This window comes from Corvus kubaryi, unplaced genomic scaffold (assembly GCF_017639235.1).
Source record: "Corvus kubaryi isolate FWS band 111438036 unplaced genomic scaffold, C.kubaryi_AGA036_p1.0 137, whole genome shotgun sequence".
NCBI lineage: Eukaryota > Metazoa > Chordata > Aves > Passeriformes > Corvidae > Corvus > Corvus kubaryi.
The window spans coordinates 10,172,522-10,184,563 of NW_024580671.1; the positions used below are offsets into that span (position 1 = coordinate 10,172,522).

Sequence of the window (12,042 nt, forward strand, 5' to 3'; positions counted from 1 at the left end):
CTAAATGCTCAGCATCCTAATTAAATCATCTCATCTCAACTAAGAGTGCTTCAAAACCTCCTGGCTGGAAGTGTTAAACAGATCTTTTCCAGACTAACATTTAACAAAAGATAAATCATTCCCTCTCTACTGGACAGAAACAGAGCAAGAGAAACTGCAGAGAGAGATGGTCTGTAGAAGTAATATATTCATATACAGACTACAAAGACAATCTATCAAAAAGGCTTTCCTCACAAAACCTGAGAAGCTGTGTGAGAGTCCAAGGTAGTCTCATTACACCTTTTTGTGATGTCAGAATCACAGCAGGATTGAATTACTGGAAAATTTGTTACCTTTTGAGATTACCCCTCACCAAAAATTTATGTGGCGATTCTCTGTATAGAGGACTCTATAACTCACCTGCCCTAAACAGAAATGCAATTCAGTCCTTTGTATCACAGTATAAGAAACCTGACACTCGTCTGAGATTACAAAGGATGAATTGACTTTACTGTCCTCCCCACACATAATAGGTGCTGACCATTTTTCTAAGACATATATACATGCCTGAAGACACTCTGAAAAAGAAACAATTATCTGTTGCGGCCTTGCACATAAATATATTGTGCAGAATACACTGGGACAGTGAAATGGTTAAAGCATTCCAAGTATGTGCTCAGGAGCAGGAAACAGGTGGTCACTGCTAACTGTCAGTATGCTTGGATCTCCCAAGCCTCCTGGTTCTAATATGCTGCTGGGAGGCATGGAAAGCAGCTTGCAGTCAGTTGCTGTAGTCAAGAGTCCAAGTTATTGGTGTGCAAACACTACTCCTGTGACTACGGAATTTTATTCATTTCTACAGGTACAGATAGTAGCTAGAGAGACCACAGGGAAAGGGACTCTTTAACAGGACAGAGGAAAAAAAGAGATGCAGCCAGTTTTATAGTATTCCTTAACTGCATTTGTATTAACTTCTACCTGTCACTAATCACTGACCTTTTAAATACATCTAGGGTGATGTGTTTCCAAAAAACTGTGGAAGTTATTTCTAGGATAATCCCATGGATGAATTTGATTAATATTACAGTGGTTTTTCCCATGTGTTTGCTTTCTATAATGAAGAACATTTAAAAATATTTTTTTATTCTCTCAGACAAGTGGGAAGGACTTTTAAAGAAAAATCAACTACTTTTTCATCTGCAAAGGATTAATAAGGTTTTGGGTGTGGGAGTTGGTATTTCCCTTCAGTTCTATCAAGGTCTGTCATATCAATACCACTGCTTTGCAGGTTCCAGTAAAACTGCATTCTTTTGCAGCTGCATGTATGATTCACGCTCCTAGGGCAGCTACACAATGCAGCAGTATTAGCTGTGCTGAGCACTGGCTGCAAAGACGCTCACCACTCCTCAAGCTGTTTTCCTGTGTGACTTGATCATCTGTGAGGTTACTGCCCCAGGAAGCTGGAATAGCTGGTAGGAAGTTGCTATTGGATTACACAGCAACCTTGATCATATTTTTTCCTTCAGATTTTAGTTTTGCTTTGATTATATGGCATCTGCATGTGACTGCTGCTAATATTGCTGGTCTCAGGTCTGCTAACACTATTTTGTTTGGCAACAGGTAAACGACATTCCCAGATTCCTTGGCCTGACCACAGGCCTCCTTGGGCTTCTCAGGAGCTCTGGCCATCTCCTAAAGTGTGTCAGCAGATACAGGCTCAGCAGGTTGGCAGTAAGCAGATTTGAGCACTATTCAGGCCTACTAAGCAGAGCTGAAGAGACTAAACTGCATTTTTGATTACGCCAGTAACCACTGGTGAAGCACGAACTTCCCAATCTGCAGTCTCATTTATACCTTGCTAGCAAATTTAGGGAAGTGAATATTCCCACATGGAGATTCCCATGGATCTTCTAAAGCATATCATCAATGTTAAAACTTCAGAATTACGTAGTACACATGACAAACTAGCAGACATGCTAATTTGGCCATTAACATATTGGGCCAAATGCCCTACGCTGACTGAAGTTAATGGACACTCTTGAGAAGTTTCTTAACTCATTCTGAGCCTTATATATGAGGACTGACTGACTACTAAGGATGCATATTGTCAGGGATAAAAGTTACCCCCCCAACAACACCATCTGGAAGAACACCATATTATCACTGCCCAAATGAACCTGCTGCTTCTCTCAGGAGGAGTTTGAGCATGTGGAGCTAGAAGACTGCAAGCTGCTGGGTACAGCTGCTGCATACCAATGCAGCAGCTTCTCGCTTTGCTAGGTAATGACTATGCCATTCGCTTCACGGAAAGGAGGGGAGCACAAAGCATGAGAGAAAGTAGAACAAGACAGATAACGGAAATTTTGGGCATGTTTTGAATGTCTACTGACTTCATTATTACAGCAGATGGGATTGTTTGAGGCAGCCATTAGGACTGCGCTGGGAATGAGTGTTGGGAATGAGTTAGCATGGATGCACAGTAATGTAGAGTGATGGAATCAGCACACCGACAGTCACTCCACTGCTTTCGACTTCTCTCAACTGCTCACGTGTGGAGTCAGTCGGACAGGCTCAGGCTCAGGAGCTCCTTTGAAGAGACCCTCTCCAGGAAAACTATTTTTGTAAACTCAGCACCGAGTCCAACCATTTACATCTGCTCTGTTAAATCTCACATGAGACAACAATGTGCATTCCAACGATCCCTTTGTGCCTTCAGCTTGTTCCACCCAGCTTTTATACCTACAACCCATTGTGCTCTCTCACAATGATTACTATTTAATAGAACTGAAAGGTTTGCAAATCTCAAGGAAAGCACAGCACGCTGTAATGGTTTTTGCAGCCTTTGCCATTGGAATGGTCTGTGTGTGCTGCAAACTAACCTGACTGCAGGATATTTCAATCCGATGCATCCCATAGGAGAAATCATCATTGAAAGTAATTGCATCGGGACTGATCACATCATAAAAGGAAGGCCAACCTGGAAAAGAGGAACAAGATAGGTAAAAAAAGAGGGTGTCTTTGTGGCAGATAGCATTGCAGAAAGCAGGACAGAATCACACTTTGAAAAATGTTTCTCTCACTCCAGAGCATGGAAATAACGAAATGGAGATTTTTTATTCCAAATCACTTAGGTACTTCGGTACTTCCCCCTCAAATACAAAGTTGTTTACAGAAAAGAAGTAATGTTGCCACTAGCTGCCCAACTTCCATCTCCACAGGGATTCCTGCACTCCACCACAAGTAGCAATAGCAGTTTAGCTCAGGGACAAAGGTCCCAGGTAAGCCAATTCAGCTTTAACTACCAGTTAAAAAAACCCCACAGATTCTACCCTGAAGACAAACAGCAAGGCTTTATGGAACACAAATGCTTCTGCTTTTGCAATATAAAGGTACTTAAAAAAAGAGTTCTGAAATTGCAATTTGGAGCCCCAAAACATGCCTTAACCTTTGCCTTCAGCAAGGCAAGCCCCAAAAGGATGTGTGCAGATACACATTAGAGGCAGTGAGATGATTATTATTGTGTCTCATGTCAAAACAGTAACGAGTGCTTCAGATCAGACATGGACAGGTGGAATCATAACTATGCCTATATTAGACACTAGTGGATGATCTGCATGTGGTCTGCATGCAGGATAAAACAACTGCACTCACTAATGCACATGTTCAATGCAGCTGATAGCTGAGCACTGAGCTGCATGACCTGACACCAGATGATGATGAGCTGTGTACCTGACCTACCAGTAATGGCCACTTACCAAAATAATGACCTTCCACCCTTTAACTATTCCATGCTAACTCTCCCCCTCTCCACAACACAGGTAAACAACAAGGCAGGTCTATTTGGTGACCCAGAAGACATCCAATACACAGTAACTTTTCAGCCACTCCACAAAAGCCGTCATAATGCTCCATTTCCTGAAGCAGGGTTCCCACATAAGCACCTGACAGGCTTTAAGGTCATGTCAGCATCTACCAGTGCCCATCTGAAATCTCACCAGCTATCTGTCCTTCTCATTCAGTCTCTTGCCAAATATAACACGTGCGGGCAGCTCTTGCTCTCTCCCTGTATTACACATATGCCCAAGAACAGAAAATTTCCTAGTTTCTTCTCCTAATATCTGTTAAGCTTTTGCTACTGATGATTTCATAAAATGACTTGCAATAAGCTATTAAGAAACACAGCAGCATCTGTGAATCACTGCATGCAGATGAATAAAGAATGCATACAGCTTTCCATAAGAAAAGTGAGTAAAATTTTCTGTACAGTAAAAAGAGATGCGGAAGCTATCAACATTTCTGAATGCGGGTAGAGAAAATGTGTAAACTGGAAAAAGATCCATACATCTTCAGTTGTATCTTAGATTATTAAATATGGAAGAACATTTATTAGGATATAAGCATAACCAACATATTCTTTTAAACAAAGAAATGCTCAGAAATGTGTTTCTCCTTCTTTTCGGAACACACATACAGTAGCACTTCTAAGCTACCTGAAGGCATTGCAAGCCACAAGTCCTAAGCTCCCAAGGTGCCTACTACTACCACAAGTGTTTCCACGCCAGAACTCATTGCAGAAATAAGAAGAGTCATCCCCCTCTCTCCAATTATTACAAATGAAAGAGTTACAGACAGCAGGCAGACTGAGGAGCTGGAACCCTGAACAGGGAAAACATCCCACAAGGCAGGAACTCAAAACAATGCAGCAATGATAACTGTAAAAAAAACAATTTATAAATTCTTCCCCTCATGCAAAATGTTGCTGTCAAACAACTACCTTCACAAACAGAAAAGGAGTAAGCATATGACAAGTTTTGTAAAAAGGGTTATCGTGTTGACAGAAAAATTTATGTCTTCTACTTGGTGGCTCCTTTCCAACACCATTTGTCATCTTCTTAGCTGAGCCTCTGTCTAATGAAAATTGAGGTCTTACATAGAGCTAGTCAGAATATTTTTAATGAAGCCTTTTTTTGTTTTTTTAATAATTTTGCAAAGCAGACATACCAGTTTGCCCTTGTGTGATGGCAGAGGAGTTTCAAAGAGAGAGCTCTTTGGAACAACCAACTATGTGATCATGTGAAAGCCTTTAGAGAAGGCAAACTTCAGGGCTGCAGAAATTCTCAAAGAAAACCATGCCTCCTTCATTATAGCAATAAGGGGGAAGCTTCAAAGACTGCAACACAGAGATTGAAGCAATCTGTGTCTTGCTGAGAAAATTATCTTGTGAGAAGAGTTTGAAGGAGATGTGTTTATGTCAGCTTTGACATTAAGAAAGACCATCCATCCCTCTTTCTCTGGACTTCTCCTTTTGGTCTTCCCATTCACCAGAGAAAAATTATTTGCTTTGGATGCACTCCACGCACTTTTGAAAAATGAAGTAATCTGAAAGCTATATAAACAGGCAAGCTTCTCCTAAAGTAGTCTTTGTACCCAACTGGAGTGGCTTCAGATTAGACTGTCAGTTCATGCTACATGTGTTCCAAAGGTTCCACCACTGTCACATATGGTCCCCAAGAGGAGGACTAGGAAACAGACCTACACAGTGTGTACTTTTAACTCCCTGCCAAGCCATCTCTTTGTGAGTAACATGGCAGGCCAGGCACCAGCACTCCCAAGACAAACCACTAACTCTGTGAGGGTTAACTGAAAACTGAGAAAACCTTGGAAGAGAAAAGGTCCTGAAGGGCACAGTGAGACACACCGTCACTCTGTTGACCTTGAGAGGAAGATGAGTGAGTTGCTCATTGAGTTGATGAGCCAGACTCACCAGAAAATCAATCCTCTTTTGCGGTCTTATTTCCTCTCCTGAGCTAGCGTGGAAAACCCATCTGATAACTTGCTAAGCCTTCTCACACCAATTTGGGTACTTCAAAAGCTGCCAGGAAAAAGTTGTAGCAGGAGTAGTCTGCTTGCCTGCATATCAGGCAACTCCCAGTGGTGTGGAAAGCCAGCCATAAACTCTCTGGCTGTGTAAGTGGTAAATGACCCAGCAGTGGCCTCCACTTTGCAGGCCCCAGGCCACTTCACCTGTGTCCCTGGCTGCAGCCCCTCCACTCCTGCCCTCCTGCACTCCTGCCTCCTTCCTGCTGTAAAGCTGCAAAATGGTTGGCTACCTCTACATTTTAGGCTGGTCTTAGCTGTGCATTAAATCTTCAGCCCACCTTTGAAGGCTATCTGGCTACTTGTTAAAGGCATGTTCCTGTAGGGATAGGAGTGAAGATGACCATTTTGGATCTCTTGTGCTTCTGCTAAGCTGAGAGAAACAGTAACCCTTAGCACTGCAGAGGCTGAGCACTGGTGGAGACCCTTTGGTTCTGAGACTCAACCCTCCTTGGGTGATGGCCTTCTGACAAGTCTAGCCCACATCTGATGGGCAGCAGGAGCCAGGTTGTTGTCTTTCAAAGGAGGTAAAACATACCAGCTAGGAAGAAACAGCTTCTGGAGGAAAGGGGCAAAGGGTAATTGCAAGAGACAAGATGAGGGTGGGAGGAGTTTCCCAGATGAATGAACAACTTCAAATGACATTCACATTTTTGTGTGTGTGAACAGCAGCTAGAGTTTTGTGAATACATTTATCCTTGAATGTAAAGTTTAGTTTGAGGGGCAGTACGACACAGTAATGACCGGCAATTTTTATTGCGTTAGAGACATCTAAAATGGGTTCATTCTTAGATTCACAGCCACTTTGCACCACACTGGCAATATAAACAGGCTTTAAAATAGGAGGCCATTGTGTTTGTGTTCACTCCAACCCTTTGCATGGGAGTCAGACCACTATGTCCTAAGGGCCAGTTTCTGCTAAGTTAATAAGCAAGCCACAGAGATGAACAGTTTTTCAAATAAACAGTAATTATCATTTCTTGGATCTAAAATACACTAAATAAAGCAATGAAACTTTCTTCTGTCAAGTATTTAAGTGAAAAATGTGTGTAAACTGAATATTACTAACAGATCTTTTCTGCTCCATCCTGCATGAGTAACAGAGAGGATCTTACACTGCTGGGTGTCACACATACTGAGTCATGTCCTGTTCTTTCTCCTTCTAGGACATCCCCCAAATATTTTGTAAAAGCTGTGCAGCATTTCTAAAATTCACTCCACACACCCTCGCCAAAATGGAATCTTTTGTTTTCCATAATGGTCCCTATTCTGGCAAAGAGGAGACAGTGGTTTATGCCTCTTCATTAAAGAATGCTTTCTTTCCTGGCACTGGGCAGCAACACAGAAGGACAGGGAGGAAAAGAAATGTTGAGTTTGGTAACCAATGCTGGATGCTGCTTTTGCCACTCTGGGCAGAGGGCTTCAAATAATTCCAAAGAAGCATCTTCTTTCTACTTTCAGACCTCCTGTTCCAGGTACCTGATTGAGTCTATCTTACTAATAAGCTACCCACGGCAGGCACCTATACGGGCAGCTGGTACAAGGGGGGTACCAGGACAACTGAGCTGCAAGCACACAGCAGTCCCAGAGAGCTGACAAACTGAACAGCCAAACTGAGATGCCAGAGTAGTTATAATGCCAGAGGAAGGCAGCAACAGCAAACAGTGTGCCCATAGTCTAGCGCCCATTTTGCCTTCCTGATACAGATATGAAACCCCAGCAGAAATAGATTATTTCTTTCACATTAACCTAGGAAGCTCTAAAACCCCTTATCTTGTGGGTTACTCCAGGATTCTTTCTTGGGGCAATGCTGACCTCATGCAAAAAAAAGAAAGACATTTTGTTCCCATAAGCTTTTGGAAAACAGTCCAGCTGCTGATTGATTGATCAATTTCAGAAGCATCTCAAACCTCCCTCCAGTTTTGCAAGTTTGCACACATTTTATTGTAGTTAGATCTCAAACTTCCTAGTAGATGAAAGCAAGCACTTAGACATCTAACCATTAGAAAGTGCGTCTGTAATTATTTGCAGAAGTGAAATGGCAGGTTGCTTTTGAAAATCAGCCCTGCTAGGCTATTTTTCCCCTATTCTGAAGTAACATGGCTTTTGACATTTTTTTGAACAGCACAACTGCAATCCCAAAGCATGTAATGCTGTGACATTATTCCTGTTTCATACACCTGCCGACTGGAGACCTCCAGTTTTTCAGTACCTGTGATGTCTGTAGTTGTTTTTGATTTTAGATCCCAAGGAGATTAAATTCAACCTGCATTTTATCATTCTTTGCTGTAATTATTCCAAGCATTTACTTCAGTGAGTTATTTACAGATGGAGAAGTAGGGGGAGATGGAAGATGTTAGAACTACCAAATGGCACCAGATGGAAAGGAGGACCTTGACCTGAAAAATACCTTGTTTCTCTGATGTGCTGTATTTTTAGAATTCTGATTCCCTTTTAACCTAATGTGGATTAATGAAAACCCAAAGGCTTTTTAAGGTAGAGTCTCATAATTTATCTTCACTGAGAAGCCATGTCTGTGTAAAAACATAAAGCGTATTAGGATTAAAAAAAAGGTAATAAAGCTTGTGCTTTGAAACTGATGTAAAGCTGAAGGGCCTTCACTTTTTTCTTACTCAAAGGTTTATTGAAACAGAATCTGAAAGACACAGGCATCCACAGCTGTAGCTTCTCACATAAAAGTTTAATGTAGAACTACAAAGTGACATGTTGCTATTAAGTAGGATGCCTGTACAGATACAGGGCGCTTTTTTGGCTAGCACAGAACATCCTGCATTATTTTTCATAATATCATATTCTTACTTAAAATTATTTCACCATCAGGTAGCACTTCCTTCTGTGGAGGTTCATGTAATTTACCCAAATGTAGCTAGAAACAGAATCAGGCACTGAAGCATTCTTGTTCACCAGCAAACAGATTGACATTAGATATGTATTCCAATGGAAAAAAAAAAAGGCCATTCCTTTCCAGCACCATGCAGATACAAGAAGGAAAACACGGTACTATTTTTCAGCAGACTATGCCAAAAGAGCATCAGAGTGGTAGCTAGGCAGGGGTTGAAGGGAACAACACAAAGACAAAATGAAGCTTAATTTTGGAAGAAAAAGTAAAGAGAGAGCTTCTCTCTAACACTACCTGTCTTTAACAGAAAAGTTGGGCTATTGCAGCAGGCAAATACCATACTAACAGAACAGTGTGGGAAGGGAATTTTTCAAAACAACTAAATAATAGCAGCTTTTATGAGACAATCGTCACCTGTTTTTTCCTTTATGTTTCTCACTTGGGAAATAAAAAAACGTGAAAGCCATGAATAAAGGTGGTATTTGTTTTCTTCCTTTATAGCACTCTGAGCATCCAAACAACCTACCATAAAACAGCATATGCAATCCAGATTTATTTCTTTGTTAGTGGGAGGAGGTTATATTTGTTTAAAATGATTGTTAAGGGACATCTGAAACTTAGCATCTACAATTTCATTTGACATCTGAATTTTTCAGAACAAGAGTGCCCCTGATGTCTCTTGAGCAATAAAAGCATGGGGCCTACTCTCCTTAGCAATTAATAACTGTATCACAATACTGCTCTTGCCCTCACTGCTTCCTTTGTGCTTTCACTGTGATCTAAAATACTGATAAATACAAGCTGGTTCTTTTAGAGCCTTCCTCTGTAATATTCAGCATCTTGAATGTACAAGCTGCTGCTAAAATCTACAGGTAGGCAGGAGCTGGGATCTTCCTCCTGTCTGCTTACAAAGATTGAGTTACTAATGGTTTCTTTCTTGGTTCAGGTTCAACAAAACTACTGAACCTAACTCACTTCCTCCCAAAGGACAGGTTTCTCCCCTCATGTGAACAGTGTCTCTTGTTACTTTAAATCATGGCTAATGTTTTTAAAAATATATCTTACACATAAGTCAGCTGTAGATCTTCAGCATCAAAGGAGCCAAACAGAACTGCGTGAAGCAGTGTAACCTTAAGCTATAATTTTAAAATGCCATCAAGAAATCTCTCAAATAGTTTTTAAAATTTACTGTTGACCTAATAACCTCAGTCCAAAGCATTCAACTTTGAATAGTTGTTTTTGTTTTCCCTCCAAAGCACAATTGGTAAAACAAATGTATATATTGCAAAATATCTTGAAATTGGTATACCCATGAGTTATCTGTGCAACTCACTAAAATAGCTAAAGATTTCATATAGGATGAGTAAATCAGGATAGCTATAGAGCTGGCTGGCCTTACAATGGAAGTGATTTAATAAAATTGGAATCCTAATGCAGTATGTTCACAGAGAAAGTAAAAAAACCACAGAAAATGCAACCTTGTAATAATCAACATCTGGCACTGAAATGAACAGCAGTCACAGATGAAATACATATGAAATCGAAAAAATTTTCATGGGGTCTTTCGAGTAACCCTCAAATTGTTTGTTGAAATATTTTCCTTTTAGTATTGTTATGCATGTCTGGAAAATAAAGTTTGTAAAGTACAGCCAGAACTCAGCTGCACACTTAAACTGAAACTACAGAGGTGACTGAATTAATTTTAATTCCAAAAAAACCCCAAAGCCTGTACTGTCTTCCTTTTGGAGCTATATTCCTTCTATGAACCTCCTTCTATAGTGCCTCCAGTACTGAGTGCTGTAGCAGAAAAGCACTCTCCTCATTTCAGCTGGACAAATAGGTTCTCATCTCAGCTGTAAAGTTCTGAAACAAGGGAAAGAGTTACTACACTGATTAAAACAAACAAAACCTCCCAAAACAACAACAAAAAAAGAAAAGACAAAGACCCCCTTTCTTCTGTTTACTTTACTAAAGGAGATGTCTAGGTGAGGGAACTTGGTCACAACTGAAAATGGACGTAATTTTCTTGGCCATGAAGGAAAGCTTTTGTCAGGCAAAAACTGGGGCAGTTAGCTGATGGCAATGTCTGCCAAAGGTTGACAGAATAGAGCACTGAAAGCAGGGTGAAGACAGAGCTTCAAATCACCAGGTCTGTAAGGGCCATTTGGCCACAGGACAAGACTCTGCAGGAGGAGAATATGGAGAGAGGTGGAGTACGGCTCCTTCCCATGCCACTGTGGAGAGCAAAACCCTCCTCTTTGCCTACTAGTACAGCTTATTCACAAAGCTAGTCCTTAAGACTGACACATTTCTAGACCAGGATTTTTATCACACTGCAGGAGTATCTCACCATGAACTACATGCTCATCAAGCCCTGCAAGGAACATAGCCTTGAAGCCCTGCTTCTCATGGGGAGTGCAAGATCTACTCTCTGCAGATTTATGCAGATGTCTGAGGTACTTCTGTCACCCTAGGCCTCAGGGTAACTTTACATTACCCTCTGCCTAAGACTTTGGCTCTGCAACATACAGTTGAACACTATGCCGCATGCATAAAAGAATGCAAAAGCTACAGGCACTACATAAAATCCTAAAAGAAGAAAAGAAATCAATGATTTGCAAGGTTAGATTTTTTTTAGGTTTTTTTTTGCTGTTGGTTTGGGGGGAGGTTTAAATCTTTTTAACAACCTCTTATGCAAACAAAAAGATGTAGGTAATAATGCTTACTAGAAAATAAAGACCTTTCTTCACAGAAAACCCTGACAAAACCAGCATACATGTGCACACACACTCACACACACTTCTTTTAAGTTTTCTGTAGAAAACTTTGAAAACTTGAAAAACCTGTAAGTATTGAAATGGAAAAGTTAATATTTCTGATTGTAACGTTCACCTTTTGTTTTCTGTTACAGTTTCTAAAGCAAAGCATGCCCTTTCTCCTAAACACCATGTTTTCTTTCAAGGTTTTCAAAGGAAACCGCTTCACAGCCATACTATGTCATTAGTAACACAGTCCATGGAAAGAAACAGCAAAGTAGTTAAAGTCAATTTCATGAGGAGATGTTCTCCTTTAATGCTTTGCCGGGGGAAGCCCAGCTTGCCTGCTGAATATCCTAAAGACTGAGCAAACATTAACATGAATATGGCTGCTGCACAGGTCAGCTCAGCACAGGTCTCTTATTCACTTCTGCGCCTGTGCTATTCCTTTCATGACTGCATCTTTTATGTCTCCTTTTTCTTCTGCATTAGCCTCCTACTATATTTTTTACTCAAATAAATAATTTAAACAAAACAAAAGTGCCATACACGAAGTGTTCAAGACATGAA

At 40.7% G+C, this 12,042-nt stretch overlaps 1 protein-coding gene across 7 annotated transcripts in view; it reads right to left on the minus strand.

The window, feature by feature from the left end:
* MSRB3 (methionine sulfoxide reductase B3) overlaps positions 1-12,042 on the minus strand; it is an 81,985-nt gene that overhangs the window by 4,873 nt on the left and 65,070 nt on the right. For all 7 annotated transcript variants that reach the window (XM_042017840.1, XM_042017844.1, XM_042017839.1 and 4 more), the window contains one exon: positions 2,859-2,956. In XM_042017840.1, the coding sequence (XP_041873774.1) occupies positions 2,859-2,956 (98 nt within the window). The remainder of the gene's footprint in view (positions 1-2,858; positions 2,957-12,042) is intronic.